This window comes from Crocuta crocuta, unplaced genomic scaffold, assembly GCF_008692635.1.
Source record: "Crocuta crocuta isolate KB4526 unplaced genomic scaffold, BGI_CrCroc_1.0 scaffold41, whole genome shotgun sequence".
In the NCBI taxonomy this organism is placed as follows: domain Eukaryota; kingdom Metazoa; phylum Chordata; class Mammalia; order Carnivora; family Hyaenidae; genus Crocuta; species Crocuta crocuta.
In genome coordinates this window covers 4,321,616-4,343,646 of record NW_027529428.1, presented here as the reverse complement: position 1 = coordinate 4,343,646, position 22,031 = coordinate 4,321,616, and the positions used below count along the sequence as shown (strand labels likewise).

General features: G+C 34.9%; 1 protein-coding gene across 4 annotated transcripts in view; it reads left to right on the top strand.

Annotated features, from left to right (window-relative positions):
* VPS13A (vacuolar protein sorting 13 homolog A) overlaps positions 1 to 22,031 on the top strand; it is a 228,674-nt gene that overhangs the window by 20,473 nt on the left and 186,170 nt on the right. For all 4 annotated transcript variants that reach the window (XR_013334008.1, XM_077759359.1, XM_077759360.1 and 1 more), the window contains exons 6-11: positions 11,034 to 11,143; positions 11,809 to 11,868; positions 13,792 to 13,851; positions 14,054 to 14,134; positions 17,740 to 17,797; positions 21,713 to 21,840. Coding sequence is in view for 3 of the 4 variants with exons in the window: in XM_077759359.1 (XP_077615485.1) it covers positions 11,034 to 11,143; positions 11,809 to 11,868; positions 13,792 to 13,851; positions 14,054 to 14,134; positions 17,740 to 17,797; positions 21,713 to 21,840 (497 nt within the window). In the remaining variant the exon portion in view is untranslated. The remainder of the gene's footprint in view (positions 1 to 11,033; positions 11,144 to 11,808; positions 11,869 to 13,791; positions 13,852 to 14,053; positions 14,135 to 17,739; positions 17,798 to 21,712; positions 21,841 to 22,031) is intronic.

Genomic DNA, 22,031 nt, shown 5'->3' with positions numbered 1-22,031 from the left:
TAATTTAGTGTGTGTGTGTGTGTGTGTGTGTGTGTGTGTGTGTGTGTGTGTGTGTGTTGACTTTGTACCCTGCTGTTTTGCTGAGTTAGTTTGTTAGTTTCAACAGTTGTTTTGTGAGGTATTTAGGGTTTTCTTCATATAAGATCATACTGTCTGTGAACAGAAATTTTACTTCTTTTTTCTGATTTGGATACCTTTTATTTCTTGCCTGATTACTCTGGCTAGACCTTCCAGTATTATGTTGAATAAAGATGACAAAACTGGACATTTTTGCTATCTTTCTGATTTTCAAGGGAAAGCTTTCAGCCTTTCCATTAAGTATGTTTGCTGTGGCCTTTTTCTATATAAATTTTATTATGTTTCCTTCTAGTCCTAGTTTGTTGATTGTTTTTATTACGAAGGAATATTGAGTATTGATCAACCGAGATGATATATATATTTTTTATTTGTAAATGTTTGATTTATTTGGTAATTTTTGGTAAATTTATTTGGTAAATTGATTTTTATGTATCTACCCATCCTTCCATTCCAGCAATAAATTCTATTGAGTCATGCACTATTTTTTTATAACATTTTTTAAATGTTTATTTCTGAAAGAGAGAGAGAGAGAGACACACACACACACACAGAATCTGACACAGGTTCCAGTCTCTGAGCTGTCAGCACAGAGCCCGATGCAGGGCTCGGCCTCACGAACTGTGAGATCATGACCTGAGTGGAACAAAGTGGACGCTTAACCAACTGAGCCACCCCGGTGCCCCTATAAGTTTTTTTAACGTGCTGTTGAATTTTGTTTGGCATTTCATTATTTGTATCAGTATTCATCAGGAATATTGATCTGTAGTTTTTTTTTGTAGTATCTTTGTGTGGTTTTGGTAGCAGATTAATACTGACCTTAATAACGTTGAGTTTGGAAATACTCCCTTTAATTTGTTTTTTGAAGAGTTTGAAGAGGATTGATGTTTTAAATGTTCGGTAAAATTCACCAAAGAAGCAATCAATTCCAGGGCTTTTATTTGTTAGGGGAGTTTTGATCACTGATTCAATCTCCTTATTTGTTATATATATGTTCAAATTTTCTATCTCTTTGTAATTTTGTCTTGGTAGGTTTTGTTCTAGGAATTTGTCCATTTTATCTGGTTACTCCAGTTCGTTAGCAGACAGTTTTGCATATAATATATATAATCCTTTTTTTCTGTAAAATCTGTAGTAATACGCCTACTCTCCTTTGTAATTTTGATAATTTAAGCCTTATTATTTTTATCTTGGTCCATTTAGCTATTTTTCAATTTTGTTCACCTTTTCAAAAACCAACTTTTGGTTTCATTTTTTTTTTCCCTGTTTTCCATTCTTCAGTCTATCTCTACTTGAATCTTTATTTTCTCTTTCCTTCTGTTAGCTGCAGATTCAATTTGTCTGTTTTTCCCCCTATTGGTTAAGTGTAAAGTTAGGTTCTTTTGAAATCTTTTTTTTATAGCTATAAATTTCCATTTTAATACTTTTTTGCTGTGTCCCATAAATTTTGGTACACTGTTTTTGTTTTCATATATCTAAGTGTGTTCTAATTTCCCTTATAATTTCTTCTGTGATCCATTGGTTATTTAAGAGCGTTTTGTTTAATTTCCACAAATTTATGAATTTTCCAATTTTTTCTTCTATTTTCTTATTTATTTTTTAAACTTATTTTTTTAATTTACATCCAAGTTAGCATAAGTGCAACAGTGATTTCAGGAGTAGATTCTTTAATGCCCCTTACCCATTTAGCCCATCCCCCTCCTCCCACAATCCCTCCAGTAACCTTCAGTTTGTTCTCTATATGTAAGAGTCTCTTCTGTTTTGTCCTTCTCTCTGTTGTTATATAATTTTTGCTTCCCTTCCCTATCTGTTCATCTGTTTGTATCTTAAAGTCCTCATATGAGTGAAGTCATGTGATATTTGTCTTTCTTGACTGACTAATTTCGCTTAGCATAATTCCCTCTGGTTCCATCCACATAGTTGCAAATGGCAAGATTTCATTCTTTTTGATTGCTGAATAATACTCCACTGTGTGTGTGTGTGCGCGCGCGNTTTGTTCTCTATATGTAAGAGTCTCTTCTGTTTTGTCCTTCTCTCTGTTGTTATATAATTTTTGCTTCCCTTCCCTATCTGTTCATCTGTTTGTATCTTAAAGTCCTCATATGAGTGAAGTCATGTGATATTTGTCTTTCTTGACTAATTTCGCTTAACATAATACCCTCTGATTCCATCCACATAGTTGCAAATGCCAAGATTTCATTCTTTTTGATTGCTGAATACCACATCTTCTTTATCCATTCATCCATCGATGGACATTTGGGCTCTTTCCGTATTTTGGCTATTGTTGATAGTGCTGCTATAAACATTGGGGTGCATGTGCCCCTTCAAAACAGCACACCTATATCCCTTGGGTAAATACCTACTAGTGCAATTGCTGGGTTGTTTTTACTTCTTTGAAGAACCTTCATAGTGTTTTCCAGAGTGGCTGCCCCAGTTTGCATTCCCACCAGCAGTGCCAAAGAGATCCTCTTTCTCCGCACCCTCGCCAACATCTATTTTATTTTTTAAATGTTTGTTTATTTTTGGAGAGAGATCACATGAGCTGGGGCAGGGCAGAGAGAGGGAGACAGAGGATCTGAAGCAGGCTCTGCACTGACAGCCGAGAGCCACAGCTGAGCTCTCCGAGGCAACCCTACTTCTCTGTTTTATTTCTAATGTTGTGATGTGGTCGGAGACAGTACTTTGCATGATATCTATATTTTTAAATCTAGTGAGACTTAATTTGTGTCCTAATATGTGTTCTGTCATAGAAAATGTCTTAGGTGTACCTGAGAAGAATGTATATGCTGCTCTGGTTGGTAGGCTCTTACATGTGTTTCATGGGTGTTACATCTAGTTGGTTTTTTGAATTAAGTTTTCTTTTGCCTTACTTATCTTCTGTCTGGTTGTTTTCTCCATTATTGGGAGTTGTGTATTGCATCTCGAAGGATGATAGAGCCATCAGTTCTCCCTTCAGTTCTGCTAGTTTTTTGTTTCATCTATTTTGCTGGTTTGTCATTAGCTGCTGAATTGTCTATTGTTTTTAAATCTTTCTGTTGTACTGAACCTTTAGTTACTATATAATGTCTTGTATTGTTTCTTGTAACCTTCCGTAATTTATAGTTTGTCTGATAATGTCATAATTACTCTTACTCTTTTGGTTAATATTTGTATGGAATATCTTTTCAATTTTTCACTTTCAAACTATTTGTGTCTTTGGATTTGCAGTGAGTCTCTCATAATTAGCATGCAGTTATTTTGTGTGTTTAAGCTTTTATTGAAATTCCAGTTAACATACAGTGTAATATTAGTTTCAGGTGTACAATATAGTGATCCAACACTTCCATATAACACCTGGTTTCCATCACAAGTTGACTCCTTAATTCCCATCACCTATTTAATCCATCTCTGAACCACCTCTCCTCTGGTAACCATCACTTTGTTTTCTAGTTAAGAGTCTGTTTCTTTGTTTTGCCTCTCTCTCTCTCTCTCTCTCTCTCCCTCCCTCTCCACACACACACACTTCTGCTTGTTTGTTTTGTTTCTTAACCACATATGCATGAAATCATATGGTATTTGTCTTCCTCTGACTTATTTCACTTAGTATTACACTTTCTAACTTTATCCACGTCATTGCAGCTGGCAAGATTTTGGTTTTTTATGCCTGAGTAATACTCCATTGTGTGTGTGTGTACACACACCACATCTTTATCCATTCAATAGCTGAACCCTTGAGCTGTTTCTGTAAATTGGCTATTATAATACTGCTGTAATCATTGGGGTTCATGTATCCCTTTAAATTTGTATTTTTGTATTNATTTCTAATGTTCTGATGTGGTCGGAGACAGTACTTTGCATGATATCTATATTTTTAAATCTAGTGAGACTTAATTTGTGTCCTAATATGTGTTCTGTCATAGAAAATGTCTTAGGTGTACCTGAGAAGAATGTATATGCTGCTCTGGTTGGTAGGCTCTTACATGTGTTTCATGGGTGTTACATCTAGTTGGTTTTTTGAATTAAGTTTTCTTTTGCCTTACTTATCTTCTGTCTGGTTGTTTTCTCCATTATTGGGAGTTGTGTATTGCATCTCGAAGGATGATAGAGCCATCAGTTCTCCCTTCAGTTCTGCTAGTTTTTTGTTTCATCTATTTTGCTGGTTTGTCATTAGCTGCTGAATTGTCTATTGTTTTTAAATCTTTCTGTTGTACTGAACCTTTAGTTACTATATAATGTCTTGTATTGTTTCTTGTAACCTTCCGTAATTTATAGTTTGTCTGATAATGTCATAATTACTCTTACTCTTTTGGTTAATATTTGTATGGAATATCTTTTCAATTTTTCACTTTCAAACTATTTGTGTCTTTGGATTTGCAGTGAGTCTCTCATAATTAGCATGCAGTTATTTTGTGTGTTTAAGCTTTTATTGAAATTCCAGTTAACATACAGTGTAATATTAGTTTCAGGTGTACAATATAGTGATCCAACACTTCCATATAACACCTGGTTTCCATCACAAGTTGACTCCTTAATTCCCATCACCTATTTAATCCATCTCTGAACCACCTCTCCTCTGGTAACCATCACTTTGTTTTCTAGTTAAGAGTCTGTTTCTTTGTTTTGCCTCTCTCTCTCTCTCTCTCCCTCCCTCCCTCCCTCTCCACACACACACACTTCTGCTTGTTTGTTTTGTTTCTTAACCACATATGCATGAAATCATATGGTATTTGTCTTCCTCTGACTTATTTCACTTAGTATTACACTTTCTAACTTTATCCACGTCTTTGCAGCTGGCAAGATTTTGGTTTTTTATGCCTGAGTAATACTCCATTGTGTGTGTGTGTATACACACCACATCTTTATCCATTCAATAGCTGAACCCTTGAGCTGTTTCCGTAAATTGGCTATTATAGATAATACTGCTGTAATCATTGGGGTTCATGTATCCCTTTAAATTTGTATTTTTGTATTCTTTGGGTAGATACCTAGTAGTGCAATTGCTAGATTGTAGTGTAGTTCCATTTTTAACTTTTTGAGGAACCATAGGCAGTAACCTCTTTGATATCAGCTGTAGCAACTTTACTTTCTAGATATATTTTCTGAGGCATGGGAAACAAAAGCAAAAATAAACTATTGGCATTTCATCAAAATAAAAAACATCTATCTGCACAGCAAAGACCATAATCAATAAAACTAAAAGGCAGCTTATGGAATGGGAGATATTTGCAAATGACCTATCTGATAAAGGGTTAGTATCTAAAATATAAGACTTATAAAACTCAATACTTAAGAAACAAATAATCTGATTAAAAATGGGCAGAAGATATGAATAGATATTTTTCCAAAGAAGACATAAAAATGACCAACAGATACATGAAAACTTGCTCAAAATCACTGACCTTCAAGGAAATACAAATCCAAACTTGATTAGATATCACCTCACACCTTGTCAGAATGGCTCAAATCAACAACATAAGAAACAACAGGTATTGGTGAGGATGTGGAGAAAGGGGAACCCTCTTACACTATTGGTGGGAATGCAAACTGGTGCAGCCGCTCTGGAGAATAGATCTTGTGTTTTAATCCGTTCTGTCAGTTTGTGTCTTTTGAGTAGAATGTTTAATCCATATCCATATATATACACATACATATACATATATACATACACATATATGAACAAATATAATTTATAAACCTAAAATATATATAATATACAGTATATATATTTTTTAACATTTATTTTTGAGAAAGAGCATGCACATGAGCAGGGGAGGGGCAGAAAGAGGGAGAGGAGAGAGAGAATCCCAAGCAGACTCTGAGCTGCCATCACAGAGCCCAATGAAGGGTTCAAACTCATCAACCCATGAGATCATAACTTGAACTGAAACTAAAAGTTGGATGCTTACCTGATGGAGCTACTCAGGCACCCCAGATCCATATACTTTCAAAATAATTACTGATAACTTACAGACTTAACTTTTGTCCTTTTGCTGTTTGTTTTTTGTGTGCCTTATATGTTTCTCATTTACTGCATTACACTCTCTTTGGGTTTGGTTGACTTTTTATAATGAAATGTTTAAATTCTTACTCATTTTATGCATAGTCTATAGGTATTTTCTATGTGGATACCCTGAGAATTACATTAAAAAATTTTTTTAATGTTTTTTATTTATTTCTGAGAGAGACAGACAGCATGAGCAGGGGAGGGTCAGAGAGAGAGGGAGACACAGAACCCGAAACAGGCTTCAGGCTCTGAGCTAGCTGTCAGCACAGAATCTGACGCGGGGCTACACCCCACGAACTGTGAGCTCATGACCTGAGCTGAAGTCGTCGGACACTTAACCAACTGAGCCACCCAGGCACCCCGAGAATTACATTTTTAATATCCTAAAGTTATAGCACTTTAAGTTATACTAGCTTAACCTCAATAACATAAACTACTCTCTTAAATCTCCATCCTCACCTTTTTAAATTGCTGTTGTCACAGTATTACATCTTTTTATATTGTGTTGCCAAAAACAAATGATTTTAAATAAATTAGTGTCTTAAATAATTAGAAAACAGCAGGCTGAGTTACAAAGCAAAGTTACCATAATACTAGCATTTAGACTAAGAAGTTGGGATCATTGTTGTTTCATGCAGTGTCTCCAGTTACTACGTAGTATCTTATTTCACCCTGTGTGTTCCCCTTGATCGTTTATAGGGAAGGTCTGCTGGTGACAGACTTACTCAGCTCTTAGTTATCTTGGAATGTCTTTATTTCTTCCTCACTCTTAAAGGCCATTTTTGCTGGATATAAAATTCTTGGTTTAAAGATATTTTTCTTTCAGCACTTGCAGCAGTTTGGTCCACTGCCTTCCTGCCTTTTTTCTGATGAGAAATCTATTGATAAAATTATTAACGATCCCTTCCATGTGGTAAGCAGCTTCTCGCTTGCTGTTTTCAAGATTCTCTTTTTATCTGTAATCTTTGAACATTTGCTTGTAATTTGTATCCTGTGTCTCTGAATTCTTCCTTGGAGTTCTTTGAGTTCCCAGATAAATATGATAGATAATGTCTTTCTTTAAATGTGGGAAGTTTGCAGCTAGTATTTCTCATTTTTTAATTTTAATTTTTTAAAGATTTCTCATTCTTGAGTAATCTCCACAGCCAGTGTGGGGCTCGAACTCACAACCCTTAGATCCCTTAGAGTTGCATGCTCCACTGACTGAGCCAGATGGGAGTCCCTCAGTCACTATGTCTTCAGATACTCTCTCTGACCCTTTCTCTGTCTTTTTTCCTTTGAGTTGTTATCTAGTGAGGAAGATAGATTTTTGGTGTTTTCTACTCTGCCATTTTCCTCTTCTCAATCCTTTCTTTGCTAAGTCTCCTAGGCTTTTGCCTTTTGAAAATTATATTCATCTTCTCAAAATAATATGTATACATAGATTTAAAAATTAGTAAGTAATATTAGTACTCACAAAAATACTGTCTCCTGGCTTAGCTCCTAAGCCTACTCCATATATATACATTTTTTAAAAATATTTTTATTTACTTTTGAGAGAGTGTGAGTGGGGGAGGGGTAGGAGGGGACAGAGGATCCCAAGTGGGCTCTGCACTGACAGCAGTGAGCCTGATGTGGGGCTTGAAGTCACCAAGTGTGAGATCAAGACCTGAGCCAAAGTGAGATGCTCAACCGGCTGAGTCACTCAGGCACCCCTACTTTTAAGTTTTAAACTGTTGTGTTTATTTCCATGTTACTATATAAGATGATTATACCTCTATTACTTGATTTCTTACTTTATACATCATTTATATAGAGAGGCTTCCTTTTATGGACTGTAAAGTCGGCCCATTTTTCTGTCTTTATAATTGCATGTTGTTTAAATCAATATTCATTGTTTATATTATTATGGCTATACATAAATGTTTACTTCTGAGCCAAATATTATATATGCTCTGATTACATCTGTTTTGTGGTGCAACTTTATTATTTGCTTGGCAATAGTAGGTGTGATTGCTTATTTTATAGAAGTTTTTTTTAATGTGTCTGGTTTCACGATGGTGGATCTCCCTGTATCTGTAAGTACATGGTTTTAGGGTCTGCACTCTGTTGTGTGTATTCTCTTTGGAAGAAATGCTTCTCACCAGGATGGGAAAAGGATAGCTGTTTGGCTGTGTGGACTAGGGGAGGGAGGAGGGTACCTGGAAGTCCCACCATGAGTTACACCAGACTTAAGCCAGTCCATGTAGTATTGTCCTCTCCCTGCCATTTATGTTTTCTCAGGACTCCAATTTCTGAATCTTCTCAGGATTCTGGTTTTTGATTTATCTTTATTATTGGCATCTCCATTTATAGGCATTTAGATGAATTTCTTCATTTCTGCTAAGTAGGTTAAGGCTATCTGCATTCCAGCTTCTAAACTTCTGAAGGTATATCTTAACCTATTTTTTCCCTATATTCTTTCTTTTGGCCTTGGGTATTTATCCATTTTTCCCCTTTACTTTTGCATCAGTGAGGTTTTACTGAGAAGTAGAAAAATAGATAACAATCCACCATGTTTAATCAGAAGTCCTTATTTTTACATAGGTCTAAAATTAGAAATGTTTATGCTTAAAATTCATTAGTGATAGCTTATTGTTATCAGGTAGAAATTTAAACTTTTCAGCATGATACATAACAGCTTATAAGATTTGAATCCTGTCTACCTCTTCAGCCTCATTACTGACCCCATCCCTTTCTCTTCTATTCTTTGTTCTAAACATACTGACCTGTTTATAGTTTACTGACTGTATCAATTTCTCTGTGAATACATCTCATTTCCTTCTCTATCTGATATGTAATTGTGAGTTACTAGCGTTGGAATGATAGTTGAGGGTATAAGGTGTGGAGGAGATTCCTGGAAGGAGTAGTATAGGAGAAGAGAAGCAGTCCTAGGACTGAGCCATGGGGAAATGTAACATTTACTGATGCTGTAAAAGAGGAACACAGGACAAAAAATCTAGGAAGAGTGATGAGGGGTCACCTGGGTGGCACAGTTGGTTGAGCATCTGACTTGGCACAGGTCATGATCTCATGATTCATGAGTTCAAGCCCCACATTGGACTCTCTGCTGTGAGTGCAGGGCCCTCTTTGTATCCTCTGTTTTCCTCTCTCTCTCTCTCTCTCTCTCTAAAAAAAAAATAAACATTAAAAAATTATTTAAAAAAAGAGTGATCAGATAAGTAGAAATTTGGAGATTATGATTTCATGGGAAAAGTGTATTTTAGGAAGCAAAGAATGTATCAGATCCTAATGAGGTATTAAGTTAATTAAAGAAATAATCATTTATGTCATGTATGTCCTGGGTCACTGAGTGATGATTATAGAAAAGGAGCTTCTGTTTCTTCCAAAGGTGGAGACAAGGTCATCTAAGAGTAAAGAGAGCAATGGAAGGAGTGTTTAGACCTTTGAGGAAAATCAGAAGGGATTGACTTACTTATTCCACAGCATGTGAACAAGTTGAGTGGAGAAATGGAGTAAGGCTGCTGTTTGGGTGAAGTTGGTGATACTTAATACACAGTTACTAGAGTCCTCTTGTGATTTTCCTCCTCCTGTGCTCAACTGCAAGGTTAAGCATGTTTATATGAAAAGTAGAACATTGGTTTTATTTAGGGTTGGAGTTTTATTGATAAGAAAATGAGGGGGGAAAAAAGGAATAAAAGAGTTGAAAATATTGGTGAAATAAGACATTATGGAATCTGTGCTGGCTAAGGGATTCAGAAGGAAATACTGTGTAGGGAAAGAAAGATTTAAGCATTTAATTGAATGACTGAATAGGCTTATAGAGCAAAGGATTTTATTAGGATGTGGTGTATTCAAAGATTAAAATGCTCTATCTTCAAAGAGCTTATATTTTGTTTACTTCTTAATTCTAGAGTCTTTTTATATTTAAATATATTTACTTACCTGCTAATCACCGACACTTGGATTTGATGTAAATGTATCTTCATCAGCTTGTCCTCCTGGGCCAGCTGAATTAAGGAGTAGTGGGTCATGAGAGGAAAAAACAGATACTCCATATGTACAGTGGAACAGAACTACAAATAGAAAATGAGATAGTTTTCATTAACATTTTCAAGTGGAGGAAAAAAGGACAGTAACTCGTGGTTATCAGATGCATATTAAAAAAGAAATTAACGGTGTGCTGGGTGGCTCAGTCAGTTAAGTGACTGACTCTTGATTCCAGCTCAGGTCATGATCTCTTGGTTCCTGAGTTCAAGCCCTGCGTCAGGCTCTGCAGCTGGCAATGCGGAGCCTGCTTGTGCTTGGGTTGGGTTCTCTTTCTCCCTCCCTCTCGCTCTCTGCCCTTCCCATACTTGTACTATCTCTGCCTCTCTCAAAATAAATGAATTAAAAAAAAAAAATAGGAGCTTCAGTCCTTTGTTCTTTCTATTCCCCTGGAAAGCTTTGAAACTGGAAATAGTTAATACCTTATTTAGAAAATGAAAGAAATGATGAACTTCATTCTTCCTTAAAAGAAGAAAGGATCATATATCTTCCTGTTTTGGATTCATCAGGAGGAGAAGCATATTGAACCATTTTATACATCAAACCACAGACAATTTGTGATAGTATCACTAATTTTAAGGGTGATTCCTTCTTTTGGCTGTTTCTGGCTTCTCTGTTTGAAGCCTATTAGAATTCTTATCTAATCATTTTCAATGTTTCCAAGTCTTTATGTACCCAGGTATAGTTAACAGAAGTTGTAAAATTTAGTGGCAGGAAGTTCTACATAGTTGGTTTTAGTTTCATTGAATAAGTAGATTTTGAAATTATGTATATTTGGTTGCCTTTGAGTCTTTTGATATTGAAGACTTAGGGAAAGGAGGCTCTTAGTGTTCTGTTTACAGAGACCTATTTTTTTTTAACATGGTGATTATGTCACTTCCATATGTGGATGGGTATTTATAGAGTATATTTTTCATTCAAGTTAAAAAAAGAGTATTTGCTATTGTAGAAAAACATCTGGTGGAGAAACCGGACACTTTCACAGAAAAATTAATTACACAGATCATAAAAAATCTTCAAGTGAAAATTTCCAACATCCATATTCGTTATGAAGATGATGTAAGTATTTGAATAGGTGAAACTTAGTTTTACATTTACGTACATATACTTTACTGTTTATTGACACCTGCTGTGTTGTGGCCAGCCATTGGGTGCTGGGAAGTGGAGGGACACAGGCCTGAAGGTGACCTGATATTTCTTCTTTGTAATCATAGTTTTAATTTGCAGTGTTTAATGCTTTGATTACATTTTGCTAAAATGTTCAAAAATTGGATAATGTAGGAAAATGCCTTTCTATATTGCAGTCACCTTGGATACTTGAGCATTATGAATTAACCAGTTATGTATTTTTAGAATATTTTATATTTACCTCTTGGAAATTATACTGGTCTAGGACTCAGTAGAGGTAGATTTTGATTGTTTATCTCAAATAGACCCTGTGTCTCTAAAATGCATAATTATTGTCTTCTCATAGTACTGTTGTGAGGTCAGTTTTTGATAAACTGGTTTTTTATAAACTGAAAAACATACAGATTTATTGTACAACACTAATACATTGATAGTTAAATTTTTAATTAGTATTAGGAAAAATACAGGAATAACAGTTCTACAAACTGGTAAAATGTTTTTGAGTGTTTGAAAAAATATTTTCCAGAAAATGAGCTTTTTCTATAATTTTGTTTAACTACTAAAATTCTGAGTAAAATTTGCTCTTTCCTCTTTAGATCACAAATCGAGACAATCCACTGTCATTCGGTATTTCCCTTCAAAATCTCAGCATGCAGGTACTTTGTTTAAAAAGAAATTTAACCATATTGTGCAGTATAGTTGATCAAGCTATAACTGTTCGTGTGTGCTAGTATCAGAAATAGATGTAGAGTTGGTACAGAAAGTGCTTGAGGTAGATTGGAATTGGGAGTGGGTAGTTTAGTGTTTCAAAAAATGCTTGATCATCAAATTTAGTTTAAAATATGAAGGCCTATTATTTGCAGAATATATTCGATACTTTTTTCCTTAAAAATCCATTTTTGTAAGTACAAAATAAAAGTAATGTTATTTCAGAAATACTGATAAGTCATGGAAAGCATAAAGAAATCACACATTTTCTTTGCACCATCATTCATATGGTGGCAAACATTGTTCCTAATTTTTCAAATTGAGGAATTTTTGAAGTATGGGAGCAAATAGAGGATTATGAAGCATTGACTTGCATCAAAGTTATAGACAGTTGTGGAATTTGTCATTTGATTTAAGTTTTAAATACTTTTAAAGAATAAGTTGTTAGGAATAAAGTTTAAAACGCGTATATTTTCTACTCTTATCCTTCTCCCAGAGATAAACATCCTAAAATTTTAAACTTTTGTATATCAGTTAAAAATGTATAATGCTGGTAGGTTTTTAAAAGTTTACATAGGGGCTCCTGAGTGGTTCAGTCGGTTAAGCATCTGACTTCGGCTCAAGTCATGATCTCGTGGTCCATGAGTTTGAGCCCCGTGTCGGGCTCTGTGCTGACAGCTCAGAGCCTGGAGCCTGCTTCAGATTCTGTGTCTCCCTCTCTCTCTGCCCCTCTGCCACTCAACACTCTGTCTCTGTCTTAAAAATAATAAATGTTTAAAAAATTAAAAATTTACATAAATATTTTACATGATTTTTCAATAAATTTTCATTTTCACAGTGTTTTTAATATTTACTTGTATTGCTACATGTATTTTAATTCAGTTTAATTGCTCTGTAGTATTTCATTATATGCTTTATTTACATATACCCATTGAATTTTTGTGTAAAATTTCTTCTTAAAACATGGGTCTACTACAAGCAAAATAAATAAGAAAAGCCAGATGAAAAGTTATTCAGTAAGTTTGAGTGGGGTGAACTGTCAAATGCTTCTGTTAGTTTGAAAAATAAGGATGGAGAATTACATTGGATGTTGCAGCATGGAGGTCATGGGTAACCGTGACAGCGGTTTTGATCATCCCCTTTGGGAGACCTTGGAAACTGGTCCCCTAGCCCAGACCCATTCAATTAGGAACTCAAATGGAGGCCCAGCAGTCTAAGGTTTAGAAGGCCCTCCAGGTGATTTGATGTACACTGAAGTTTGAAAACCACTGTTGTCATCTGTTCAATTCTCTACCAGAAAATGAAAACGGTCTTTGTAGAATAAGCATCTAAACACTTTATTGCCCTCAGTAGCTTCTCATTGCTGTTAGAATAAAGTCGGTAGTTTTATTTTAAAACAGTTTTAATCTGTTTTAATCTGACCCCTGGTAACATTGGTTTCACCTCTTTTGTTTGTGTATGTTCTCTGGCCATACTGGTCTTCTTCAGTTCCCCGAACATGTCACATACTTGGATGTTTTCCTACTCTGAATCGTACTAACCTTAAAATCAATAATTTTTATCCATATATTATGTATTAGTCATCACTTTCTCCATTATCCCTGAATTTGAGGCTCCTGCATTATTCTGAGAACTGTGTTTAACCTCTCTGGTGGCACTTACCTGTTTGTAATTGCTTGTTTACTTAGTTTTTTAGTTAGCAGTGAGGTCTTCGAAAACAGACTTTATTGTGGTTAATATTCTGTCACTGAGTGTCTTCAAGGGCATTTTCATGGGAAATTGGTCAAGGGTATATTAATAATAGTTTATCACTCTGCCATTTCATATGTTATGACACTTTCACTGTTTTTTTTTTTTTTTTTAATTTTCAGACAACTGATCAATTCTGGGTTCCATGTTTACATGATGAAACAGAGAAACTCTTCCGTAAGGTAAAATAAATATCCTGTCAACCCATAGACCTGATAAGAGACTTACACAAAGGCAGATGATAATATATAGATAAGGATTTATGTGAATTGCGTTCACTTAACTCGATTATATGACTTAGTTATTTGCGAGTTCTTAAAATAGCATATGTTTAAAGGTCCTTTAAAGAAAATGAGATGTGTAATAAACTTGATTTATTTTTAGTTAATCCGATTGGATAACCTTTTTGCCTATTGGAACGTGAAGTCTCCGTTGTTTTACCTTAATGATTATGATGAATCATTGGTAAGTAAATCTTTGGGGGATGCGTATGTATACTTTTGTTAGTATATTTTGCATATGGTTTTGGTTTTATTCATTGCCATTTATTAACATAACTGTAGTTGGTGACTTTTCCCCCCTAGGCAAAATCCATTAACAGCATGTACACAAATATGTGAATATATATGTGTTTGTACACAAACATGTATAGATACACATTTTTTTGGGTATAATCGACATGTTTATACATACATATAAGCATAAACATATGTATATATAAACATGTCAATTGTGTATATGTATATGTGTATATATTAAATGCACATATATAAATATATTTATATATAAACATGTCAATTATATATAATATAAAACGTGTATATATATAATGTTATATATGTAATTTCATGTGTGCACTGTAACGGTTCAGCATTTGCACATAATGTGAAATGATCACATTAAGACTAACATCCATTACCATACATAATTAATCTCAGAACTTTTGATGAGTACTTTTAAGATTTACTCTCTTTGGGTGTCTGGGGGGCTCAGTCAGTGTCAGTTAAGCGTCCGACTTCAGCTCAGGTCATGATCTCACGGTTCGTGGGTTCGAGCCCTGTGTCAGGCTCTGTGCTGACAACTAGCTCAGACCCTGGAGCCTGCTTCAGAGTCTATATCTCTGTCTCTCTCTTACCCTCCCATGCTCATGCTGTCTCTCTCTCTCTCAGAAATAAATAAAACATTAAAAAAAAAAAGATTTACTCTCTTTAAAATATGTGATATTTAAAATATGCAATATGAGGGATGCCTGGGTGGCTCAGTGTGTTGAACCTTTGACTTTGGATTTTGGCTTAGGTCATATTTCCCAGTTTGTGGGATGGAGCCCTGTGTCACATTCCATGCTGAGCATGGAGCCTATTTGGGATGCTTTCTCTATCCCCCTCCCTTTCTCTCTCCCCCACTGTTGTTTGCTTGCTATCTCAAAATAAATGAACTTTAAAAAAAATGTACAATACGGTATCATTAACTATAGTTGCCATGTTGTATATTACCCCCCATAACTGACTTCTTTTCTAACTAGACACTCTTACCTTTTAACTTTGTTTACACATTTTGCCTATTTCCCACCAATCTGTGCTCTGTACCTACAAGTATGAGCTTGGCTTTTAAAAAATATTTATTTATTTATTTGTAAGTATTTCACGTATAAGATCATAGGGTATATGTCTGTCTGACTTATTTCACTTAGCATAAGGCCCTCGAGGTTCACCCATGTAGCAGATGGGTGATTCCTTCTTTTTAATGGCTGAATAATATACCACTGTGTATTTATATATATTTTCTGTATCCATTCTTCTATCAATAGGCATGTAGGTTGTTTCTGTATCTTGGGTATATAATTAATGCTTCAGTGAACATGGTAGTGTATGTATCTTTTCTAGCTCATGTTTTTCTTTTCTTTGGATAAATATTCAGAATAGGAATTGCTAGTCTATGGCCATACCACCTTTAATGTGCCCGATCTCATCTTATCTCAGAAGCTAAGCAGGATTGGCCCTGGTTAGTACTTGGACGGGAGAATAGGAATTGGTGGATCATATGGTAGTTCTTTTAATTTTTTGAAGACCCTCCATACTGTTTTTTATAGGGGTTGCATCAGTTTATATTTCTACCCAGAGTGCATAAGAGTTTGCATTTCTCCACATCCTTGCCCACACGTGTTATTTCTTTTTTGATAATAACCATTTTAGGTTACCTGGGTTGCTCTGTTGGTTAAGTGTCTGACTCTTGATCTCAACATTGTGAGTTCAAGCCCGGTGTTGGTCTCCATGCTGGGCTTGGAGCCTACTTTAGAAGAAAGATAATAACAATTCTAAAAGGTGTTAGTTGCTTTTGATTTGCATTCCCCTCGATGATTAGTGGTGTTGAATACCTTTTCATGTTCCTGTTGGCCATCTGTATGTCTGGAAAATGTCTTTTCATTTCCTCTGCCCATTTTTTAATTGGATTGTTTTTCTGAAATTGGGTTATAGGAGTTCTTTATATATTTTGAATATTGACCCCTCATCTGATAAGTGATTTGCAAATATTTTCTCCTGTTCAGTAGGTTGCCTGTTCATTATGTTGATGGCTTCCTTTGCTGTGCAAAATCTTTTTAGTTTGATGTAGTTCCACTTTTTTTTTTTTTTCCTTGTGTTTACTTTTGGTGTCAGGTCCAAAATATCATTGCCAAGACCAGTGTCAGGGCATTTACTGCCTGTGTTTTCTTTTAGAATATTTATGGCCTCAGGTCTTATGTTCAGGTCTTTAATCTATTTTGAGTTAATTTTGTATTGGTATAAAGTAGTGGTCCATTTTCATTCTCTTGCATGTGGCCGTCCAGTTTTCTGAACACCACATTTTGAAGAGACTCTCCTTTCCCCAGTGTACATTTTTGGCTTCTTTGTGGTAAATTAATTAACCATTTATATGTATGGATATATTTCTGGGCTCTTTATTCTATGCCATTGATCTGTGTGTCTGATTTTATGCCAATACCATACTGTTTTGATTACCGTAGTTTTGAATATAATTTGAAATCAAGACTTGTGGTATCTCCAGGTTCTCTGTCAAGATTCCCTTGGTTTTTGTGGTCTCTCATGGTTCCTTCCATACATATATTAGTATCGTTCTATTTCTGTGAATAATGTTGTTGGAAATTTGGCAGGGATTTCATTGAATTTGTTGATTGTTTTGGCTAGTATGGACTTTTAAACAATATATCTTGAAATATGGAGCATGGAATATGGTTGGGTCCCCCCCCCTTTTTTTTTAGCATCTTTAGTTTCTGTCTTCAGTGTCTTACAATTTTTGGTGTACAAGTCTTTTTGCCTCATTGGTTTAAATTTATTCCTATGTATTTAATTCCTTTTGATGTAATTGTAAATTGAGTTTTCTTAATTGCTCTTCTACTTCATTATCAGTGTGTAGAAATGCATTAGATATGTATATTAATTTTGTATCCTACAATTTTACTTTATTAGATTTAACAGTTTTTGGTGGAGTATGTAAGGTTTTCTATATAGAATGTTATATCATCTACAAATGGTGATAGTTTTATTTCTTCCTTTCCAATTTGGATGCCTTTTATTCTTTTTCTTGCCTAATTGCTCTGGCTAGGACTTCTGATACTATGCTGAATAAAAGTGGCAAGAGTAGTGGGCAGCTTTGTCTTGTTCCTAATCTTAGAGGAAAGGCTGTCAGTTTTTAACTGTTGAGCACATGATGTTAGCTGTGGGACTGTCATATATGTCCTTTCTTATGTTGAGGTATATTTCCTTTATGCCCACTTCCTTGAGATTCTTTATCATAAATGGATGTTGAATTTTGCCAACTTCCATAAATGTACCTGTACACAAATAGGTAAATACACACACATATGTTTAAATAGTTCCTAGATCATTCTTTAATAGCAGTAGTTTAATAGGATGTTGTATAACCAGTTTAATATTTTCCATAGCTAAGTCCTCAGAAGTTTGATTTATTTTTTAAATTGCTTTTAAATATTTTTTTTTTTGCATATAATAGGATTTGGTAAAATAAAGATATATTGGCATCAATATAAATAAAAGCAGTTTGTCTTTTAATAGGACAGCTTGAAGAATGGCATTGTCCGTGAAAATATTGTCCCAAAAGGTTATGACTTTGGTAAGTACTTTTTGTAAGATAAGTACAATTAAAGTAACTGGCATGAATTTTAATGGACATTGTTAATGTCACTGTGATGTTCCATGTTAATTTTGTCATATAATCCAAAGTGTTTATAATACATATTCACAAATAAAACAGTTATCGGTTCTGTGTCATTCATTGTTGGGGAATTTTTTGCTATATTTCAAAACTACAGGAAAGAAAAATGTCCTGGGTGAGGATATAATAAATGTGATAAATCTCTAAGGATTATTCATAATAATTATAATGTTAAGAGATTTTAAATGGCAAATATAGTTTATTAATGCTAGCTGGCATAGTCTGTAATCTTACGATTTAAAAAATGTATATTTAAAATTTTTCTTCATATTTTTATCTGGTTCCAAATTTTCTGAAATGAACATGATGTACTTTTATAATCAGAAATGAGTAACTAAAATTTCAAGTTGAAAGGAGTAGTATTTCTTGTACTCTGTAGGCACTCAGTAAATACTGATTGGTGGGTGGATAACTTTTTTATTAGCTTTGGTTGTCTGATGTCTTCAATCAGTGATTCTTTTCTGTATTCTACCTTCCTGATTATACTTCATTAATTTCCTAAAGTTGAGTCTTGTTTTCACTCTTAAAACTATCCATTTCATAGTTTTGGCTTCATTTTCTAGATTATTTTCATCAAAGGAAACATTAAGAACAGATGAGATTGCCTGTCATGTGTGTTGATGATTTTCCTCTCTGTCACTTAGGTTTGACTTATTTCCCTTTTGCCTGCTGTCATTTCCTGCTGCTTTAGTCAGGACCTGGCGAGAGAGAAACTGCACAGTAATTTGAGCAGGGGAAGTTTAATATAAAAAATTACTGTAACTGGGGATTGGAGTAACAAAGAATTGGCTAATGAAAAGTAGAGAGAACTCTAAAGAATATAGGAAGAGTAGAAGGCACTGCCCCTACCCTAGGACTAAGATGGAGTTCCCCATGAAGAGGGTCTGTCTGTCTCAGCGCTGAGGTCTCTGTGACCAGGGCTCACTGATTGCCAGGAAAGTCTCTGCGGTGCCATGCCACCAAACTTGTTGGAAATTCACCCTTGGGATCTTGATAGATTGTCATAAAGATTTGTCCTGTGGGAGACACTTCACTACAGAACTGCCTTAGGGCGTTGGAAGAACTTGCTGGCTGCTGCTAGTTGCCCTGCCCCTCAGGAGGCTGGGGCTGAAGAATCTGTCACACTCTAGGAGCTGCTGTCACCTTGTAGGAGCTGGACACTGGAGCCGGCTTCTGTAGCAGCCACTTGGTGGGAGCTGCGTGCTGGAAAACCATGGCAGTGCAGGGGTCTGTGGAATGAGCACATTAGAACCAGGAAACATAACTGCTCCTGCAGTGTCTCTCCAGTGCCCTCTGCTGGTAAAGATTAATATTATGCTAGCTGGCAAGGGAAAAAATATTTAAAGGGCCAAGTCTGGTTTTTAGAGTAGACAATGAAGTATGAAATAGGAGTTCACAGACAATAAATTGATAATTGGCATACCTGCTCGAGAGAAGAAGGACTGAAAGCTTTTTTTGGTTTTTTATTTAATGAGTGAGACAACAGCTTATTTACAAGTTGAGATGAGAATCTATAGAACATGAAAAATAAGCAAGATAGAGAAGGGATAATTCNGAGTAGACAATGAAGTATGAAATAGGAGTTCACAGACAATAAATTGATAATTGGCATACCTGCTCGAGAGAAGAAGGACTGAAAGCTTTTTTTGGTTTGTTTTTTATTTAATGAGTGAGACAACAGCTTATTTACAAGTTGAGATGAGAATCATCTATAGAACATGAAAAATAAGCAAGATAGAGAAGGGATAATTTTTTTATATGGGTAAAAGGGGATAGGATCTCATGCACAAGTGGAGTGCTTTTCCACAGAGAACAGGATTAGTCCTCTATAAGACTGATTTCAGGAATAAGAGAGAAGTCTTGATATGGGGTGGACAGCAGAGAGGGTGATAAGAGTTTATGGAATTTCGTTCATGAGCTCTTATTTTTTAATATCTGAGGTGTTGGGAGGTTTTTGAAGGGAAGAGAGGCTATGAAAGTCATGTAGGTTAATGGGAGAGAGAACTGACTAGAACCATGTTCTCCAAGTGTGGTTCAGACTAGCAGCATCAGTATTACTTGGAAACTTGGTAGAAATGTAAATCTTAGAGTCCATCCCAGACATAATGAGTCAGGACCTCTGAGAGTGAACCTTGGCAATCTATGTTTTCACAGGCTTTCCTGGTGATTTTGATGAATAACAAATTTTGACAGCCACTGAGCTATAGTAGGGGTTGGGCAATTTTTTTTTTTTCTAAAGGCCATGTAGTAAATTAAGTATTTTTCAGTTTGAAGGTCATGTATATAGAGCCTCTGTTGCATATTTTTCTTTTTTCCTTTAAGCAACCACGTAAAGGTGTAACAATCATTCTGGTTCACTGGTTGTACAAAAACATGCTGTGGTATGGATTTGGCCTATCGTTGACTAAATGTTGCATGATTTCTCAACAACATTGAGGAACTGTGGGATTTATGACATTAAAGTGAGGCCAATCCGTGTAATAAAGTAAGGGGGTAGGAGTCCAACATTCTGAGAGGCTTTGGTTTTGGAAGAGCATTTGTATGTGAAAATCACTTGGAAATTAGAGTTGCCAGGAGCTAAAATCAGAGCTAGGCAGGAGAGATTATAACCCAGGGATGTTAGAGATTGCAACCAAGGAGGGTATGGGAGTTGTGTAGTCTTCTATGTAACATAAGAAAGCNTTATGTGGAAACCAATTTGACAATAAACTATTTGCGAAAAAAATGGGGGAGAATAATAATTTTATTTTTCAAGTAGTGGTAAAGTTGCCTTATACGTAGACTTATTAAGTCTTCTTTTAGTATANCCAATTTGACAATAAACTATTTGCGAAAAAAATGGGGGAGAATAATTTTATTTTTCAAGTAGTGGTAAAATTGCCTTATACGTAGACTTATTAAGTCGTCTTTTAGTATATTGATTCATATGTATATGCACATACATAAATGTGTATATATATACACACATACGAAATTGTTCATATTTTTCACTGTGTAGTATTCTGTTGTATGTATTGTATGATGAATTTAACCAGTCTCTGGAGTATCTTCTGGTTCTATTAAGTTCAATATTTATATATAATTGAGTGTAATATGTTGAGTACATTTGAATGCTCAGTGTGAAAAAATTAAGTGCTGTGCCTTGGGATGATTAAAACAAGACGAATGTACTGTTTTTATATAGATTAGCTGATAATTTAATAGTTGATCTCTCTATACATTCATCTATAACTGGCCTCCCTTTGCAAGAATATTCTTATCCTTTTTTGGTACTAAATGTATAACGTTTAGTTTAATCTGTCTTAGATTATGGGTTGAACCAAGAAGGTCATCCTGGGTAAATCTCCTTTTACAAGTTAAAAGGAGGCAGATGGATATATAGAAACTGACCAGAAATTCAAAAATTATAGTTTGATAATAGAAGTCAGTGGTTAAATAAAGTCTTTTCCCCCTTAGCATTTTGAATGTAGTTGTTTTAAACTGTGTATTTTTGTTAACATTATTTTTTTACACTATTTTTGAATTTTAGAGAGTGTTTCTGTTTTTAAGGGTTATGTTGGTGTTTTGAGGGGAGGTTTACTTAGTCTTTGTTTACTTAAAGAATAAAATATGAATTATAATTACGAATAAAATAAAAGAATCTTCTCTGTTAATTGATAGTTCATCTGACCAAATTATAGCAGTATGGCAATCTGGGAAAGTAGGAAGAGTATAAGAAATGAAAATCAACATTTTCAACTCCATCCCTTTAGGACTTTTAGACTCTTGAAATATAACTCAATTTAAATTTTTAAAATTTGCATTATTTTTCAGTGTTTCGCCCCATATCTGCTAATGCCAAACTTCAGATGAATCGGCGATCAGATTTTGACTTTTCTGCTCCCAAGATAAACCTGGAAGTTGAGTTACATGAGATAGCAATTGAATTTAATAAACCACAGGTGATTTGTTTTAAATGAAAATTTGAATTGAGCTATAATTTGATAAAAAGTAGAACTAAGATATTTTTAATGGTTTTCAGAACTAAGATTTTTAAATGTATTTGAGAAATGCACAGAGTTTTATGGTAACATTTAACCTTTTTCAACATTGAACACAAAATCTGAAACCTCAAACGGACTTAATATTTTCA